This window comes from Ictidomys tridecemlineatus, chromosome 8 (genome assembly GCF_052094955.1).
Source record: "Ictidomys tridecemlineatus isolate mIctTri1 chromosome 8, mIctTri1.hap1, whole genome shotgun sequence".
NCBI lineage: Eukaryota > Metazoa > Chordata > Mammalia > Rodentia > Sciuridae > Ictidomys > Ictidomys tridecemlineatus.
The window spans coordinates 37,007,824-37,029,300 of record NC_135484.1 but is presented as its reverse complement, the minus strand read 5'-3'; the positions used below and the strand labels follow the sequence as shown (position 1 = coordinate 37,029,300).

At 32.3% G+C, this 21,477-nt stretch overlaps 1 protein-coding gene across 6 annotated transcripts in view; it reads left to right on the top strand.

Moving 5' to 3' along the window:
- The window catches only part of Trmt11 (tRNA methyltransferase 11), a 53,450-nt gene that overhangs the window by 18,755 nt on the left and 13,218 nt on the right, over nt 1-21,477 (top strand). For 4 of the 6 annotated variants that reach the window (XM_005343091.5, XM_040283260.2, XM_078019230.1 and 1 more), the window contains 5 exons: nt 5,156-5,236; nt 9,300-9,464; nt 10,743-10,815; nt 10,932-11,063; nt 15,765-15,885. In XM_005343091.5, coding sequence (XP_005343148.3) covers nt 5,156-5,236; nt 9,300-9,464; nt 10,743-10,815; nt 10,932-11,063; nt 15,765-15,885 — 572 coding nt within the window. The remainder of the gene's footprint in view (nt 1-5,155; nt 5,237-9,299; nt 9,465-10,742; nt 10,816-10,931; nt 11,064-15,764; nt 15,886-21,477) is intronic. The other 2 variants (XM_021733318.3, XM_021733319.3) reach the window with 2 other exon arrangements.

Here is a 21,477-nt window from a genome sequence, read left to right as displayed (position 1 = left end):
AGTTGAATATATTGTCAAACTTGAAGGTTTGCCAGCTGGTTAGGTAAAAATGGTATCTTAGTGTAGCATTAATTTATTTCTTTTATTAGAGAGAAATCTAACAACTTTTCCATTTACAGAGCCATTTGCATTACTTTTTTGGGAATTGGCTTCATGTCTTTTGCCTCTTTTTGTACAGAATTTTGGGTTGTTTTTGCCATTCTTCTTTTTTTGGTACTGGGAATTGAACCCGGAGTACATAACCACTGAGCCATATCCCCAGCCCGTTTTTTGTATTTTATTAGAGACAGGGTCTCACTGAGGTGCTTAGGGCCTTGCTAAGTTGCTGAAGTTGGCTTTGAACTCACCATCCTTCTGCCTTAGCCTCCGCTACTGGAATTACAGGCATGCACTTCCATGCCTGACCTTGCCCTTTATTTTTAAAGGTCCTTTGTTAGACATTAGTGCAACACACACCCAGCCCCCACCCCATTATCCATGGTATATGTTGCAAATGTTTTCTCCCAACTTCTAATTTACTTGTGAGTTTGCTTGTAAATGCTATTTACCATGAAAACACTTTCCCCATGTTCATATTTCAGGGACATTTCTCTGTTTTCCTCTAGTACTTTTGTAGTTTTATTTTTTTTCTTTTATATCTTTGGTTCTTTAGAGTTTATTCCCTTGTATGATCTGAGGAATTGATCTGCTTTATCTTTTTTTTTCCAAATATTAAACTCTTTATTAACCCTTAATCTTGGACTTTAAAAATGTTTGTGAAGAATTTTTTGAAATTTCCTTCTCTTGATATAGGTGAAGCTGGGTATATTATAGTGTGCTAATATCACTGTGGTCAAGATTTTGACTGCCTTTAGTGTAGTGAGGAGCAAGGACATGTGCTGTGTTTGCTTTAGAGCAGCTCCTTACAGTGAATAGTGTATCTATATCCCTAGTATATCCTCTGACTATTCATCTAGAAGAATTAATATAAAATGAAAAGAGGTGCTTTACAAAGATGCTGCTAAAATATAATTTCATAGCTTGTGTTTGTAGTTTGAATATAGTTTTAGGAAATAAGTCAGTTTTGGTACTTTTGTTTTGAAATTGATCATAACCAAAAATTGTGACCAGAGAGTTCTTAAGCACATTTTGTCCTCTCTCTTGGGCCTTTTGCCTCATTGATGGGTAGTACCTTCTGAAGGATTAGAATAATAAATACCTCTGTGCCCTCCTCTGTAGCCTTAGCTTTCATAAAATATTTGATGATGTTTCTACCTTTGGTTTTCTTTAACTTTTTTTTATACAGTTAAGTTTACTTAATCTGTTTTCTATTTTAAAGGAACATAATTGAAATTTATATAGTTTCCCAAATGGATTTTTCAAAAACTGCTCCTAACTTGTGATTTTCTTAAGATTATAGAGTAAAGTAAAAATCTTTTTCCTGCCTAAATGCCTTTTTCTTTTAGACAGTTTGCTACTGTTGTTTAGAATTGCATTAAAAGCTGCAGAAATATACTTTCCTTTCTATTTTAGCAAACACGTCAATTCTTGTTTTAGTAATTTTTCTTACATTGTGTAAGAATTGTCCAAATGAAGACACATGCCACTGGGTTAGTTCTCAGTAGTTAGGATATAATCTGATATGAATGAGTATAGCTAACAGAGTGATTAGCAAAGCCCTGCCTGTGATATGCTACAAGGCTTATAAATGGTATGCAATTTTTACTGAGTATGCAGATTTTCTTATGTAATTTAATTTGTTTAGTGATAAATTTTGCTTTTGTTTTAACTGGTAAGTGTGTTAGTAAGCTTTTATCACTGAAATAAACTACCTGAGATAATTAACTTATGAAGAAAAAAGATTTATTTTGGCTCATAGTTTTAGAGATTTCATTCCATGATTGAACAAACCCATTGCTATTAGACTTCTGGTGGAAGTATTGGATGGTAATGGCAGGGAGCACATGGCAGAGCAAACTGCTCTTCTCACAGCCTGGAGCAGAAGAGGAAGGGGCCTAGGTTCTAGCCCCAGAGACTTTAAATCACTAAGACTTTAAGGACTTTAAATCACTAAGCTTCACCTCCTAAAAGTTACACTACTTCTCAGTAGCACTATCCTTGGGACCAAGACTTTAACATATGGGCCTTTAGGGGTGTTTCACATGCAAATGATAGCAATAAGTTAATGTAATATAAACCAATATATACTTACTCTAATTGGTGTTGACCTCAAAGGAGGTAGTATGGTATATATATATATATATATATATATATATATATATATATTTTATATATATATATATATAATATTTATATATATATTATATATATATATATATTTTTTTTTAAAGAGCATGTAAAGTGAGCTTTAATATATTTACCAATTACTGGATGACTTTGAGCAAGAATCTTGTCTGAGTTGCAGCTCATTATTTGTATAAATTGATAATAGTAATATATTGTGATGATTAAGTATATACAATATTCTTAGGTTGTTGACCTGACACATGGTAGACATTGAGTGAATTGTAATGTTTATCATTGTTATTTTGTTAAGAACTTAGATGCCTTTTTGGTGAAAGATGTTACATATAGCTAATAGTAAATGGTGATGATGAGTAACTTGACCATGAATTCACTTTCTCTTTGACTAATTTTCAAAATATTTATAGTTTACAATGATTGCAGCGAGCTAAGGAATTGGGGTTTAAAAATAATAAATGTTAATTCTTTATTCATAATTATAATAGTTGGAGCAAGTGTCTGCTGATTGCTGAAGGTACCATAGAGCTCTGAATCCATAACTATGATTCTTTCTCATCCTCTCTTCTCAAATGAGTCAGTTCTTCTAGTTATGATTGAGCATCCTTGGCCTTGTCTACTCTTCAGATGACTGCTAGGTGTAAGGATAGCTCTGTTAGAAATTTTGTCACTGGAAAAGAAAGGCGTGGGTTCTAGGTGTTAGGAAACTGACTCTTTCAGTCCTGGGAGGAGACTATGGGGAGGAAAAGAGAAGTTTGGAGAGTGAGAGAATGGATCTTCATACATCTTTGTAATATTCTCTATTTCCCATTTTCCCATAATTCTTGTAGTCCCCTTTTTCTGAGTCTTATAGATTTTTGTCTAGTAGAATTTCTGTTTTTAGCAGTATTCTTTTGCAAGTATATTTAAGTAGTTTTTTTTTTTTTAAGGTAAAATAGATGCAGTATTACCAGCTTTTCTCTTTTTCTCTTAGCAAAAGCAAAGCCCAGCAAAGCTTTCCATTTAGCTCTCTAAAAATGCCAATCTTGAATTAGTTTCTTTATCATGGAATAAATTCTACTTATTTTATTTTTTTACTTGTAAGATATTACCCTAACCTTAAAGGGGCTACTGTTTTGAGAAATTGAAATTACAGTGGTTATTGTAATGAGAAATTAAAACACCAAGTTGCTATTCTAGACTAATTATGCAGTAATTTTATTTCAAATAGCATAAAAAGAAGTTGGTGAGTCATGTTACCTATATTCTCAACACTTCACCCTCCTTTTTAAGTGCCTCTTTTTCCACCAAAAAGCCTCCAAGAAAATTCCAACCAAGGTATAACTAAATGCAAAAATGCTTCAAGTTAAGGAAAGAACCACTAGAACTAGATGATTAGCAGTGAATGAAGAGTAACAATTCAGAGAAACCATTTTATTATGATTTTATTTTTAAAAACTAAAAGCTTAAAAGGCACAGAGTTAACTAACAGATGTAGTCTAACAGATTATTCATCTCCTTTCAGCAGTGTACTGTAAATTGAGTCTTCTCAAAACTCATTCTAACCAAATGGATAAGGTTCTGTTAAGGAAGCACAGGAAAGCTTTTCTGTTCCCCTTGACAACTAGTTCTTCTAGGTGAGTATCTGCCTTAATTGGCAGAATTGTAGTAATTCCTCATGATTTGGGTGAAGTGACTTTGTGAGTATTCCAGGTCATCACATACAGTACCTTTCTAAGTATGGCCTGCTCCATTTCTAGACTAAGAATTATGAGCTCCTTTTTGCCTTACCTCTTACACAAATGCTTTCAGCAGTTAGTGTGAGAAGCCATAGGTTTTGCCGTACTTTTAATCCCTTCCACTTCTCTTCTTCAAAGGCTCCAATAGGGATTAGTCAGGTATAATATTTTCCTGAGCAGAATATTTTTAAGTAATGTTATCAGACTGTGTTTTAAATGGATATGGGAGGAACACTATTACTTTGTAGATCTTGACCCTCTGGAGGCACTACCCATCTTAATTTTAAAGATTGATTTCAAAAGGATATAAGAACCCTAGCTTTTTTCTCTGCCACGTCTGTGCATATTTTTTAGTCTAAGAATATATTTCTGATTTCAGCTTGACTGACAGAACTTTCTATATTATAGCTAATTAGGACTTGAATAAGAACTAAAAGCATTTTAATTTGAATAAAAATGTGAAGCTTAATGAAAATATAATTATAAATATTTAATTTTTTTTTCAAGGATTCCAAAATACTATCATTCTCTCTTTTTTTAAAGTTTCACTTGAAAAAAAATCATTATTAGGATTTTTCTTTTTTGAGCTGATAACATCTGTCAAAATGTAGTCTTTCAAATTGTATTAGGGCATTTGTTCTTACTTTGGTCATAACTTTAACTAAACAGAAAAATAATTGTATTAATTGTTTTATGTTTGATTATAGTTACCTAGAAATTAATAGTTTAAACCAAGAGCTAATTACTTGATTAGTTGCAGGTGTAACAATATTTTAAAATAGGATATAGATTACATTTTGTAGGAATGAATGTCTCACATATGCATTATGTTTCCTTTAGTTGTTTGAAACTCTGACTTTAGTGAGATTAAAATCCAATTATCAGAATTTATGTATTTTTAACTCTTTGGTAAGCAGCTATACATACTCATTTTAAATAAAGAAGCAAGTCATTTCTGTATAAACCTCTTAAAATAAGATAAAAAATGTCTAAATATTCGTTATTTTGACCAAAAAAGATATTGTCTCCACCACCTGCACCCCAGTTCTGTGTCTTGCTAAATAGGACAGGATCAGTATCATTACAGGGTACTCTGCCTGTGGCTAATTTGTAAAATTCTGGATCACATTAAGTAGGGAGAGAAAGCATAGTCTGGGACTTCCTGCTTAACAGATCATAATTGTGTGATTTTTCAGGTGGCCTCCTGATAGCATCTGCTCATTTTGGTGCATATGTATATGGGACAGACATAGACTATAATACAGTTCATGGCTTGGGTGAGTAGAACTTACAGACAGTGTCATAGTCTTTGTTGTTGAACCAAATGTGCCTTTCAAATAATAATAAAATAGACCTATATGACTTTTTATGTTTAAAATACAAAATTGCAATATAATTATACTTTTCACAAGTAAAACTTCATCAAATATCTATTTTTTACAAAGTGATAACAGTATGTGCATAATGATTTGGAGGAACACAGAGATGAATAAGAAAAATACCTCTCCCCAGAGGTATTTGTAGTCTTAATAAAAGAGGTTAAAAAAAGTAGGCAAACTATAGATTCATGAGCTTGAAGTTTAAGAGAGAAAAAGAGGAAGTAGCGATTTTGTAATCCATAAATACATATTATGAAAATATATATAGTTTATATTATTTAAGATTGTAACTATCCATTTATTCAGTAATCATATATTGAGTATATACTGGATTAGTATTTAATACCTAATTTTTGAAGTATCATGTAAATTTTAATTTTCATAACTGACCAACACATCTTTGAAACACTTAGGGGACAGTAACTTTAAAGATTCTACCGTTAAGTGAGAGTAACTTGAGATAAGAATCTGCTTTACTTTTGGGGCAGTTTTGGAAATTTTTTTTTTGGTACCAGGGATTGAACCCAAGGGCACTTAACCACTAAGCCATGTCCTCAGCACCCCTCTTGCCTTTTTTTTGAGACAGGGTTTCACTACGTTGTTTAGGGCCTCACTAAGTTGCAGAGGCTGGCTTTGAACTTTCGATCCAACTGCTTCAGCCTCCTGAGTCACTAGAATTACAGGTGTGTGCCACCACATCCAACAGTTTTGGATAATGCATTAAGTTTTAAAAGCTTCACTGATGATGTGTATTTTGATGGAATTGAATCAAATTGAAAAAGTGTTTCCTTATAGCTAAATAGTATTACAAATGTTAAATTTTATTCATAATTTTGAAAGTATTGATCTTTATGTTTGTATTTCACTATGGTAAAACTTAAATCAGCTCTTAAAACACTTCTTCCTTTTGGTTATTCCTATTTGCTATAAGTCGTTGTATAGGTGAGACTTTATTATGCTTTCTTTTCTTTTACTGAAGCAATTGATGTATTGTACTAATGTCCTGTCTTTTTTCCTACCTTGACTCTTAAGAAATTTAGTAATATTTATGAGGAAGAAAAATGTGTTTTATTTTTAAATGGTTTACATAAAGGGACTAACCAGAAAAGTATATTCTTTGTCTGCATTATATTAGAATAGACAAAATGCTAAAAAATATCCAGTTTCCTTTTAGTAGAATCATTGTGCCTGCTTTAAGGATATTGTCTTATATAATTTATTTGAATTTTTATTTTTTAAGATTTAAAAATTTCTGTGATAGTCATTCTACTGGGAATATTGTTTCCTCAGATCTTATCAAAGGCACTACTATTGTATATCCTCTGAACTTTATGCTTCTCATCTTAGACTGTATTCTAAAATATTCCCAAGTTTCTCCTACTTTAAAAGTGCAAAACCTTTTCTATCAGTCCTGTTGGGGTTTTTGCCAAAATCTGCTGAAATACTAGTATTTGCTTGCTGTCTCCTTTTCCTCATTTCTTATTCTTCTTATTCTTTCTTTAGCACTTGTTTTTCAGCTTCGATATCCATAAATCTGCTGAAAATGCTTAGTGAGGTCACAAAACTAACAGTGTTTGGCAGTGTTGACCCTCACAAACCTTCCTTGGTTTCCTAGATAGTGGTCTCACTCTGTGGTTTGACTTTTTTTTTTTTGACTGTTTTATCTCAGTCTCCTTAAGACCTTGCAATTTTCTTTGATCTCTGTTTACATATTGCCCCTCGCCAGGCATCAATCTTTGACCCCTGCTCATATTACACTGCATGTTGTTCTGAGTTATGTCATTCTCTTTTTTATTTTTATGTTTTGTTTTTATTGTGAATTTTAGATTACATAGAACCACGTATAAATATTTAAGAGTAATTTTAGAGCAAACTTCAATGTGACTGGCACCTAGGCCAACAAAAAAAAGTCATTCATTCTCATGAATGCAACATGTTTATGTCCGGATATCTCCCAAATGTATGTGTTCTGACCTTCAGCTGCCTGCTGATTATCTCTTTTAGCAGAATATCTCTTTCTGAAGGTTCTGTAAGTACCTCAGGTATATCATGATTATGTATCTCAAACTTTCCACTTAAGCTTGTTTTACTTTCTGGTTTCTCTGATCTTAATCACTGGGATCACCATACACTTAGGTCTCCTAAACTAGAAACTTTTGAACTTTTTTGGCCCTCCCTCAACTCCCACTTTGACTTTTCATCAGCTATGTCTGCATTTAGCCTCCATGGCCACAGTTGCTGCATTTCCCAAGTTCGCTTTCTTCATTTCTGTTTCATTTGTCTGTTCAGCACTATCTCTATGTGGCACTATTTACTGCTGGAGGAAATGGCCATGTTCTAGTCAACTCTGTTTTTACCAGTAAATACTTCATAATTGGCAAGTGTTTAATGAGTGTGTTAAGGCAGTTTTACTTGGAGTTCTGTTAGATATCAGTGTGTTTTATTGTTCAAAATATATTTTTAATAACAAATTCAAATAAAGATAATAGTTTACTTGCATACGTAAAATGAAGATTTTACAAAAGTCAATATATGGGATGATTTTAAACTAAAAAGCTTCTTTACCGCAAAGGGAACAATCAAAAATGTGAGATAGAATCTGCAGAATAGAAGAAAATCTTTGCCACTTGCACCTTGGATAGAGCATTAATCTCCAAGATATACAAAGAAGTCAAAAAATTTGGCACCAAAAAAACCCCACAAATAACCCAATCAATAAACCAGCAAAGAAACTAAACAGGCATTTCACAGAAGAAGAAATATGACTAGTCAATAAATATATGAAAAAAAGTTCAACATCTCTCGAAATTAGAGAAATGCAAATTAAAACCACACTGAGATTCTTACACCAATCAGAATGGCAAGTATCAAGAATAGAAGGAATGGGACTGAGGTTGTGGCTCAGCAGTAGAGCACTTGCCAAGCACGTGTGGGGCCCTGGGTTCAATTCTCAGCACCACATAAAAATAAATAAGCAAAATAACTAAAAAAAAAAAAAGAATACAAGAAACAATAAATATTGGCAAGATGTGGGGCAAAGGTTCACTCATATATTGCTGGTGGGACTACACATTGGTGTAACCATTCTGGAAAGCAGTATGGAGATTCCTCAGAAAACTTGCAATGGAACCACCATTTGACCAAGTTATCCCACTCTGCGATATATATCCCAAGGACTTAAAATGAGCATACTGCAGTGACATAGCACATCAATGTTTATAGCAGCTCAGTCCACGCTAGCTAAGCTATGGAGCCAACCTAAGTACCCTTTAACAGATGTATGGATTAAAAAAAAGTGCAGTACATATATACAATGGAATATTACTCAACCGTAAAGAAGATGAAATTATGGCATTTGCTGGTAAATGGATAGAACTGGAGACTATTGTGGCTAGTGAAATAAGCCAATCCCTCAATACTAAAGGCCACATGTTCTCTCTAATATGCGGATGCTAACACACAATAAGGGTGGGTGTATTGTGGGGGCGAGAAGTTCATTGGATTAGGCAAATGGGAATGAAGGGAAGAGGGAGAAACGAGAATAGGAAAGACAGTAGAATGAATTGGATGTAACTTTCCTGTGTTCATATATGAATATACAACTAGTGAAACTCTGTATCATGTACAACCACAAGAATGGGATCCTAAGTTATAGTCCTTGTATTTATAATATGTTAAAGTATACTCTATTGTCATGAGTATCTAAAAAGAACAAATAAAAAATAAATTAAAAAATAAAATTCCTCATAACTCATAGCAGTTAAGCTAGTATGAATATGTGGTTGCTTGACTGGAAAAAAAGAAATGAAGGTTTTAAATCAAAGCAAATTTTATGTAAGTTAAGTGTGGGTTTAGATGAGTTAAAACGTGACTTTTAGCTAAACAACAGGAAATAAAAATGTTCTGTTTTATCTAATACTTTCTACCTTTCTTTTCTTTCTTTCTTTTTTTTTTCTTTAAGGAAAGGCTAGTCGGAAAAACCAGAAATGGAGAGGACCTGATGAAAATATCAGAGCCAATCTTCGTCAGTATGGTCTAGAGAAGTATTACCTTGATGTACTGGTTTCAGATGCATCTAAACCTTCCTGGAGGAAGGGCACATATTTTGATGCCATTATCACTGACCGTAAGTTTATTTTTATACAAAAGTAGTAGTGGGATTAGTTGTCTAGTCATTTGCCTGTAAAGTACAAAATGTGTCATCATAGACACAGAATGCCAATTTGTACAAGTAGTACTCCTCCCAATTTGTTCACATAGGAAAGGAGAAAATTATTAATGTAAGGTCGATTATAATTGAACTAAATAACTATGGGTTTTCTGTTTTGTTTTTTTAAACAAATATAATAACTTACCACCTGTTTTTTCCCTTCAGCATATTGTTTTTTTGAGACATTTGTTTTTATATTGACTAATTAATTAATTGATTGTTAGCATACTAAAATGTTGTTTGGAGTTGTTATAGCAAATCTCAGAGAAGAGTTTCAGGTGTCACATATTGCAAGCCTCTCAAGTTTTGTCTTGTCCTTTTCACTGGTATCTCCTTTCTAGACTTAGAATAAATTTGGGGTTCTGTGAAATAAGTTTCAGAAATATGAATGAGAACTTATTTTCTATGCCTTGTGAAATCTTAGGATTTTTAGGTTGTCTATCTAAGATTAGATCTGCCTTTTTAATAGTATTTGGCAGTAATCTATAAATAGTGGAAAAATCAAGAACTATCTCAGCCCTGTTTAGTTTTTTAATAACTTAGATGGCTTCAATTCTAATAAAAGAAAAACTATCAAGGCATTACAGTGTTGGCGTAATACTCTACTGTCATGTATAACTAAAAAGAACAAAGGAAAAAACAATGTCAGTGTTAATATATTTTATGAAAATTTGGGCTTTTTATTAACAATTTATTTGCTTCACCACTATGTATGTATATTAATTTTTTTTAATGAACTTGAGAATAAGTTGTGTACATTGTGGTCCTTTACCTCTGTGCATTAGTGTATATTTCCTAAGAATTAGGAGTGTCTTAGAAAGCTAAAGAGTTCTCAGTTTCAATATACTGATACAATACTTTAATCTACAGATTGTCATCCAATTTTCTTAGTTGATTCATTAATATCCTTTATAGCATATTTTTTCTCTTGAGTATAAGAACCACTCCAGAATCAGTTATTGGATTTAGTAATGATATCTTTGTGGTTTCCTTTATTTCTGATACTTTCATGGCCTTACTATGTCTTTTATGACATAGACATTTTTGAAAATACAGTCAATTTTTTATGATAGTTATTCTCAGTTGGAATAGTGCGTAGGCGAAATTGTATCCTCTGGTGTCACATTTGGAGGCACATTGTATCTATTTGCCCTTCATTGGTGATTTGTTCACTATTACTTATTTTCTCTCTAGCTCCATATGGTATCAGAGAATCTACAAGAAGAACAGGTTCACAGAAAGAAATACCAAGGGGGATAGAGAAGTGGTAAGTGAAATTTAAATATGAGGAGTTATTACTTTGAGAAGCATGTTTCTTCTCTTTAGTTAATTTCAGTAGTCTTAAAATTTTCACTGATTTGAAATTTTGTTTTCTTTGTATAGTCCAGAAAGCCATGTTCCTGTTTCCTTGAGTTATCACTTGAGTGATATGTTTTTTGACCTGTTGAACTTTGCAGCTGAGACCCTCGTATTAGGTGGAAGACTAGTCTATTGGTTACCAGTGTATACACCAGAGTATGTAATTTTAATTTTGTTTTTCTTAAAATGTTTGCATATCTAACTTAATTTTCCCTTCACCTCTAATTTTATTCAAGGTATCTTTTATTTAATATGTATTGATAGTCTTTGTTTACCTACATAAGTATGAAAAATAATCCCTTTCCTATTATTGATTGGATTGTTTTGACCTTTTTATATTTGGGGTGGGCAGACCTTAGCCTATGGGCCAGATATGGTTCTCGGTCTGTTTTGGTAAGGTTCTTAAGCTGAGACTGGTCTTTTCACTTAAAAAGGATTGTTAAACGTGCACAGAAATGAATATGTGACAAAATATATGTAGTCCACAAAACTGAAATGATTTATTTTCTGGCCCTTCACAGGAAAAAGTTGCCAATGCCTGTTTTACACCATAGTTACCTCAGTATCTAGTGTATCATAGCCATACGGTAGCTATTTTAGCAGTCTACACATAGTAATTTTCAGCAATTTAGCTGAGATATTCATGTGTTAAAGAATGCTAACTTTCATAAATATTGTCTCTTATGATTACCTTAAATGTAGTAAATATTTTTTAAAGCAAAGGTCTCAAAAAAGTTATGCATATATTTAAAGCCTTGTTTATGTTTAACATAAACAACAACAACAAATACACCTTTTCTGTCGATATTATAGGGGTCCTCTAGCTACCGCTTTTGTTTTCCTCTTCATTTTGCCAAAATGCTGCTTGAAATATTTGTTTTCTGTCTCCTTTTCCACAGCTCTTCCTCTTGAGACCATAGCAGAAGCAAGTCACCTGCTTTTTATTTTAAGTTGCAGAGCTAAAATTTAAAAAAAAATTATTTTGAAGTAACCTCAAACTTACAAAAAAGTATCAAATATAAATATAAAACTCCCACTCTCTACCTTCATTCAGATTTTCAAAATATTAGCTATTGTTTTGCACATACCCATATCATTAGTCTCTTTTGACACATTTGTAAAACTGCAGGCATAATGCCTTATCACCTGTACTTACTCCATTGTATTTTTTAGAAACTAGTATTTTTGGCTACCACTGTCAGCTATAGAAGTTTGAAAATCTGCATTGAAAACAGTTGCTTGTCATGTTCATGGATTCACATTTTACCAATTTCAATCCATACAGGAAAATATGCTACATTTTTCTACATTATCTTTTCAGTCTCTTCCAGTCTGGAATATTTTTCAATTTTTCTTTGTTTTTTGTGTTTTCAGCAGTTTAATTATAGAGTATGTGATTCATATTCTGAGGGTTGACCCTCAAGCAGGGTACATGTTTCCTCTATGAAAAGACTGAGGTAATGCTTTCGTACTAGGAATAATACAGAAAATGTTCTTTGTGCAGCACATCATGGGGCATATAGTCTGCCTTGTGATGTTACTTTGACCATCTGGTCATGTTGTTGTCTATTAGGTCTCAATTCAAAGTGGTCGTTTTCTTTGGTTAGAATTTCCAAAGATTACAAAAATATCTTGTATTTTATCAGACCCTGCTCAGTTGACAAACCCATTTTTTATACTCACAAATATGGTGGTTGTCAAATGATGACTTGCATTCCATCATTTTTTCTGCATTTGTTCATTTGCATTCTATAAAGGAGAGTTGTCCCTTCCCTTCTCTCTCATTTGTTTATGATTTTATTTGAAGTAGCATAGAGTCATGTATTCCTGTATTATTCATTGAATTATCACTTATTATTATTTATTTTGTTGCTCCAGTTGTCCCAGATTTAACTAGTGGGAATCTCTGTGGGCTGGCTCTTCTGTACTTTAAAAATTTCCTCATTTGTTTTTGTACACATCCTTATATTCTAGCATACCTGATTGTCCATTCTTTGTAGTTTTTTATTTAAATATAATTGAAATTTTATGTGATTAAGAATTTCTTTTGAAGTTCTTTTATTCCTTTAGAAAAGTTAAATTTGTAGGTACTTTAAATGTTATTTCTAAAGACCAGTTTGACACTAGATATTTTTTTAGTGACTTTTCTAAAATTTTAACAATTTTGCACAAAAGGATATGTTCAAATACATATAAGCAAAGGAATGTTTTAGAAATAAACATAGGAGATATATTTTAATTGATTCTTTTTTTGCCTTAGATTTTATGTTGAGGGATAGATAGACTTTTTCCAGGTGTGTGGCTAGCACACATGGGAAGACCATGTGGCATTTATTTCTTTTATTTGAATCTGAAGCATTATTTCTATATCCTCTAAAGTTCAGTACTAGACCTCTATTGTTTCTTCTCCCCTTAAGTCTTAAAGGATCTTTTCAACAAATTATTTTTATTAATTGCTAGCTTACAGTGAACTTAGTTTATCTTGAGTTTATGCTAGAAAAATGAACCATTTTTACTTTTGTAGTATATATAATCCAAAAATCTTCACTTTTTCTTTTTTTGTAAAATAACACAGTAGCAAGGATTTAAGGCCAAAGTCATCTATAGGTTTTAAATAATATTCTTGCCTCTAAATTAAACAGTTTAGAATTAGTCTATTTATCTTCTATTGAAAATATAGTTTTTTATTAGACTAAGTACAAAAATTTTAACTTAGCATAGATTGGTTTTAAGAGTTTTTTGTTTCTAGTATGGTGAATGTAGACTTTTAGTCCTGCTGTAGAATTAACTTACTTAATCAAATCCTGTTATATGACTCAAGTTCAAAATTAAGAAGTACATATTATAATTAAGTTAAGGTATTATTGAAACGGGGCATTTTGAAAATTCAGTTAGACATAATAAAAACAAAATACTACCTAAAAGCTCAGTTGCATTTGAAAAGTTGTCAGAACTAATTATAAAGAATTTTTTCATTGTTTGATGATTTTAATTCTAGTAAAGAAATTAAAACTTGCAAACTTTGCTACTTTTCCTCTTGTTTAGACTCTCTCTAATCCAGTATATAAGATATTTTACCATTGTCACAATATCTTTATATTTTCATCTTAGCTTATTCTGTTATGGCCTTTCTTTCCTCTGCTAGTAAAATTCTAGTCATCTTCCAAGATGAGGCTTTATTGTCACCCCTTCTTTGACACTTTTCTATTGCTTCTCAGCTGAAATAATCTATCCGTCCTCTGTACTCTGTGGTCGATACTTACCATTCAAAGAGACTTTACTATATGATATCACTATAATCTATTGGTGTTTTGGGGTTTATTAAGAATTTTGACTACTTTCAAATGATCCTGAACATCTGTGTTCTGTTCATTTAAGACAGGGCATAAGGTTGGCTCATGTGTGTTGGAAGTGATAATAGGAGTCACTAAGCTACTGAGTGATACTGTGGCTGTTTGCCCAAGTTCAATTAAAAATTAAAAATGATGACTAAGAAGCCTAATAAAATTCCCTCATCAGATTTGGCAAGACATTTTTAATTGTAGTTATATGATTTCATACTAAATGATCCCACAACAGCAGGCCTTACAGAGAGATGTACTTCTATAAGAAGTACTTCTATAAGAAGTACATTTCTGACTATATAGAGAATATTAAAGAATTTTTACATGAAGTGAAACTGAAATGGTTATAACTTCTTGTAAAGCTCTAAGGAAAGAGTCAGAGAATGACTTCAAGAGAATTGCTCCTACTGATAATAAAGTGAAGTTGCAGTATGAATGTTACTTGGTAAGTGGGTGGTGAAGGTTCTGAGCATGTGGTTGAAGTAATAAGGGAGAGCTTGTTGAAGGTCAGAGATCTGGCAAAGTCAGAAAGAGTGATGGTGAAGGTGGTGTTGACACATTAGAATAGTTAGCTAAGATCTTGTTTTTTAGTCAGTACCTTTCTCATTTTGGATCAGAGCATTAAGGTTACCTGTATAATAAATGTGTGTAGAGACTATCCAGAAAGGCGTAAAGATTTGCAAAGGAAAAAAAAAAATCTGTTAATCAGTGTTCTAAAGATGCTCATACCTGGTGAGTTTCTTCCCTGCTTTTATTCTACATTCTGCTTCAGAACTTTGTTCCATATTTGTCACCTGTTTCCTCTGCCAAGATTGGTACCAACAACCTTAGAGATACCAGGTCACAAACTATTGCATCTTTCATGTGGTACATGTATTGAAGAGCACAGTCTCCACCACCCATTGTCATGGCTTCAGTATTATTTCCTAGTTAATGTGACCAGATGACTGATATAATCTACGTGCTTAGTTTATTTGAATAGTTGTATAAATAACTTTAGTCTAGTATTTACAAATTTAACATAGATCTCGAGATGTCATTGTAATTTTGCAGGTGCATTTCATTTTATAGGGGAAAGTATATGCCATAGTGCACTTTATATTTTGGTAATTTATAAACGTCTCCAAACCAGTCAGTATGTCATGAATGTCTGGGGACTGTAGGATGTACATCTCTCTGTAAGACCTGCTGTTGTGGGATCATTTAGTATGAAATGATATTTGTGATTTAAATGTTTGATGCTCTTTAAAAAACTTACTTATATCCTTTCTCATTTTCTTTTCAAGGGGTAAAAAAATAAACTGCATTTTTTTGATGTGGTAATATTTAAATACTTTGCTGTTGAAATACAGGTAGGCTATTTATGGATTCTGTGGACAATTAGCATATGTGGAATAAAATGGTACCTCATGTAGAGGAAAGACCTCCCTCACCACACTGGTTATACCCCCATGATGATCCTGTGTGGATTGCACATGTGAATGTTCATACTAGTTAGCTATTCTTTCTTCAGGTACACTGAAGAGATGGTACCCTGGCACCCTTGCCTGAAACTCATCAGCAACTGTGAGCAGAAGCTTTCTAGTCACACATCAAGGCGCTTGATCACAATGGAAAAGGTGAAGAAATTCGAGGTAAATTGCTGGAGTATTTTTAAAATAAATTTTGGAGGAATCAAAACTAGAATTTTTAAAGTTGCTTTTCCGTAGTAGAATTTGTAAATGTTAGTCCTTGAGTTTCCCTGATGAGTTCAGGAAAAGATTATAGAGATTAAGTTCAGGAAGAGTTAAAGAGATTTGTGTCAGGGCTGGGGATGTGGCTCAAGTGATAACGTGCTTGCCTGGCATGCGCAGGGCGCTAGGTTCGATCCTTAGCACCACATAAAAATAAAATAAAGATGTTGTGTCCACCGAAAAACTGAAAAATAAATATTAAAAAATTCTCTCTCTCTCTCTCTCTCTCTCTCTCTCTCTCTCTCTCTCTCTCTCTCTCTCTCTTAAAAAAAAAAAGAGAGAGAGAGAGAGAGATTTCTGTCATTTGGTTTGGGTTAGAGAGTAGGAGTAGGATATAGAAATTGAATAGAAGAGTATTAGAAGTTGACCCTAAATTCTCAAGCTTTATTTGACATCCTTGTTGCAAAAGTGGAACCTATTTAATTGCAGACTATAATAAAGAGAAGATATTTGTTTATATGAGGAAGAAAGTAAGGCCTAATTTGTTAAGGCTCAGTGTTTATATTCATTCCCTCTCTCTCCTCCTCCCTTCTTTCCTCCTCCCTTCTTCCTCTTCATCCTCTTCCTCCTCCTCTTCCTCCTCCTCCTCTTCTCTCTTTCTATCTCTCATACACACAACTCATGTAAGCTTGAGAAGGAACAAAACATGTTATTTCCTATCCAGATCAGAATTGATATGAGTAATGCCTCATAATGGAGCTTAGTTTAGATCTATAGATGCTTTTGGGGCTTCACTTCTCTGGATTGACAACAGTCTAGATGAATGAACCCACCTTTGCTTTGTGTTGGCAGAGTCAGCAGAAGTGCAGGATGGTGGTGTCTGAATATTTGTCATACCCATCTCTATCTTTATTTTCATCTAATTTACATCTTAAGGACCTTTTATAGTAGTGAAAACTATTATTTGTAAAGTGTTGTTAGTGTATGTTATTTTAAGTCTTTCTTATTTCTGTCCTTATTTCCACTTACTGTCCTTACACTTAGTTCTATACACTTGGTTTATGCTGACCAACTCCTCCCAAATGATCTTTGTCCTTCACACCTCATTCTTATCTGTTAAATAAATTTTCTGAAAATGCTGCATTTATTATGTCACTTTTGGATGCAAAATATTTCAGAGATTTTTTTGTATGCAAAATATTTTGTTTTATGTTCACAATTTCCAGTATGACATAATTATCCTCAGTAATTAGGCTTCAATATCAAGGCTTTTCAGAAAAATAAGATATACATATATGGAAATGGTTGATATGTGTGTCTGTGAGTACATACATTCACATACATATCTACATGCGTAGACATATAGATATATGTAATGTGATCAAAATGAGTGTGTCTGATAGTAGTTTTTAAAGTAAAAATACTAGAAGTTTGTATTCAAATGACATACTTGAGATGGTGTCTTTGTACTCATTTTATTAATGTCATAATTATTTAGCTTGTTCTTAAAATTTATCTTTTTTGTTTACCTTTAAAGAAATACATTCATATTAAAGAGTTATTTTGCTTTATACTAGTGCTTTGCATTTTTAAAAATTTGGACTTTGCTGCTGAAATTTTATATCAGACAGTTTACTTAATTATTAAGTATTTTTGAAAATTAAATCATGTTCCAAGGATAATGATTTACCATTAAACCTTTAGAACATTGTATGTCAGAAATTCGAGAAGTAGTTTCCATATTGTTTGTCACAGTGACAGTCTTTCAAAATGACAGTTTTAAGTACCAGCATTTATTTGGCTGGACATTAGAGCCTCTTTTCTTACTACACATTTTAAACTCAGTTGATTGACCACTACTGCTCTAAAACCCATTGCCTGATGTCCTGTAAGGTGTTGAATGCTTTGAGCTGGTGAGCTTCAACTCTACAGTATCCATATGCTTTTGTTCTTACTAGCTGAATGGTCTGTTTACAAAGAGCCAGTTGTGTTCCCAGAGCTGTTAATACCAAATAGATTTGTTATAGTAATTACATAATTTAGTGAAATACTGTTAGACTAGTGAAATAGGAGTATAAAAATAAAATTGTAATTTTTATAAAAACTAAATTGAGTGCTTTAGAAGACAGGATAAAGTTAGTTGCTAAAAAAAACACGAATTGGGAAAGTGTTGGAAAATAGTGATCACTGGACCCAGATTGCTTTGAAAGAATCTTTAGGTTCCAGTATCATCTTATAGAAATCAAATTGGAAATCTTTATAGGCCTACTTTATATCAAAAAGATTTAAAAATCAATATACACTTTTTTAAGTTAAATTAAGATGTTTATATATTTACAAAGCAAATGTGTGTGCCTTAAATTACAGATTTATTTTTTCATAGTTCTGGAAGCTGGAAGTTCAAGATCAGTGTGTTGGCAGTTTGTTTTCTGATGAGACATCTCTTCCTGGCTTGCAGATGTCCTCCCTTTTGCTGTGCCCTCACATGGCCTATCTTCTGGGCAGTCCTCCCTCTTGCCTTTCTTCTTACAAAGAAACCAATTCTATTGGATAAAGCCATATCCTTCTGTACTCTATTAGCCATAATTACCTCCTTAAAGACCCCCAACTCTAAATGTAGTCACATTGAGGATTAGGGCTTCAACATGTGAATTTTAAGGGGGATATAAGTTATGCCATTATCAGTGTTAATCACACTGAATAAGAGGCTTCTGTTGTATGTTAGAGTATGCTTTTTTCTCTTTTTCCAGTCGGCTACTTTATACTTGATTCTGATATTTAGAAGAAAGTGAGGCATTTGATAATTCAAATAGTAATATTATAGCTGTTAGAAATCATAGCATTCAATGTAAATCATTTGAGTTAGTAATAACAGTAAATAACATTTATGTGCAAGGTACATGAGCAGTACTCAGACAAAGCAGAATAATTACCTTTAGATTCTATAGTGGCATATACGTACAGTGTTCCAAAGAATAAGACAGATATGGAGGAGATTCTTTAATAATTAATAAAGGCAATAGTAAATCAGACATTTCTATGCTAATGAAAATTTAAAAATTAAGATTCACTGTGGGCTAATTTTATATTTGCTTTCTCCTGACTGAGTTTAATTTTTTTAAGTCTAGTATTTTCCCCCAGATTGATAATATTTCCTCAAGCAAATGTATCTCAAACTCAAGTATTTTAGGCCTTTGAGATTTTTTTGTTCTATATTAAAATGATAAATAAGGTCATTCCCCTTTAGTATTTTTAAACCTATAAAGGCAGCATTAGTTTTGTTTGGTTTCCTTTTATCATTTTACTTTTCTCATTTTGAAATTGCATTTTAAAAATAAGGAAAAGCCTAATACTCAATGTTTTAAAATGATCTTCATATTATGACATCAAATTTAGTCAGTGAATTTTAACTATGTAGTTTATTATAAGTGAAAATACTTTGTCATATGAAATTAATCATGTTTGATTTTTTAATTACTTCATTTCTACCTTCTGTTTGTATAGAGAGGAGTGTATATAATTGCAGCAAGATCCCAATTCTTTGTAATGCAAGTGATGACATGAAATTGTCAAACAGTTCTCACATGTATCTAACAAATTATTCTCAGACTTTCTCAACATTGTTGATTTTGGCAATGTAAGACTATTAATTGTAGACTTTTATACTTTTGTGTATTGTGTCTCTTCATTTTTAATTTGTCACTTGTTAATTTTAACTTCAGTATAACTTTTGGCCCACTTAATATGTTGTTATAGAGTATTATCCCTTTCTCTCATTTAAAATGTAGACATAAATTATAAAAAGTTACTTAAAGAATATGGGTATTGTATACAACTTAATTATTGGCAGTAGTTTTCTTGCTTATTTTATATAAGCAGTGAAGGAAGAAATTATTTTTTGTTATTAAAAATTGCTGTTATCAGTATTATTATTATTATTAGTTCTTTTTGGTTACATGACAGTAGAGTATATTTTGAAACATTTACACAGACATGGAGTACATCTTATTCTAATTTGGATCCCAGTCTTGTGATTATACATGATATCACTGTGGTGTATTTATATATGTACATAAGTGAAGAAGAAAATTCTTGAGAATCGTTGTTAAAATTATGAAGATGCCTGATAAGATCTTGTTTGTTATCATTATTCTTAACTGATATATCCTAGAAGCTAAATGAATGAAACGTGACACTTTTATAGTGTCACTTTGAGCTTATTATTTTCCCCATTTCAGAGAAGATGAAGTAGCCTAAGCCTATCCCAGACATTTAAATAGTTAAGTGCAAAATTAAGACCCCAAATACTCTGTGTACTTGAAATTTGATATCCTTTTTTTTTCTACATTATGTTGCTTTTCTACCAAAACATATTCTTCTCTTTAGAATATACCAAGATTAAAAGATAAATATTTTAGAATCTGGAGATATAGCTCCTGGTTAATGCTGGTAGATTTAATCCCCATCCACAAAAATAGACAAAAGACAAATATTTGTGAACATCATGTTGCTGATTTCTTTTAAAGAGAGTCTTTTTTCCCCCTTAAGCTCGTGTTTCTCATGGGGACATGACAGAATGTTTTATTGGAATTTATTTCCCCTCTTGCATGTACTGAATGCTGCTATATATGGTGGTGGTCACAGTGGTTATGCTGTAAAATTTTTTTTTCATATAGAATTCATCAGATAAAAGTACTGATCTCCAAAGTTGTCTAGAAAAGCTTAGGATATAAGTATGATAGTTATGTCTTCAGTGAAAGTCTCCTAAAAAAACAATATTCTCTCAACCCTTCTGCCAGAATCTACTTGGGCAGATGAAATAGTACCCAGAGTAGCCCTTTTCAAGACTTTTTTGAGGTCTTTTTAAAAAATTTATGCAACTTTTATAGTCTTCTCTATAATAGATATTTGTTAAAGTACAATTACTTTTAATTGCCATTGAATTAAATGGGCCATTATGAGCCTCCTGTCTTTTTTTATGACTTGTTTTCTTTACATGCTACCTTATTCTTGTAGTCATTTGAGAAATACTGAAGTCAAGGTAAATTTAATTCTATATATTATATAGATATTAATTTAGATTAAAATTATTATGTTGTATAAGTCAGTGTTCATTGTTTTTTATAGCCACCAAGTATAGTGTAATTTAAAATACGAAACATTGGAAGGTCATAGTGGCAGGTGATAAAAATTCATGTAATTTTTTATTTTGGGTTGAATTAAAGGGTCCAGTAACATGAAGCTGCTGCATGTATTAATGAGTGGAGGGTGTACAAAATTTAGGTTTCTGAATAAGCACTGAAAGTTTTTGGAACTGCAAAGGGAAAAAGAACCAATAGCATAATAATATTTTTTAAATGAGGAAAGGTGAGAATAGACATTGAGAAAATGACTTTGCATGACTCAAAGTGGAAGAAATGAGTATGTGAATTAGGCTAGGTATTAAAATAATATTAGTGTTGTACATCGTAAACTGTGGTGTTTTACTAACATAATGCTTGTGCCTGTTTTTGTTATACATTATCCTAACTTAGGTTGAATGTCATTAGTTTG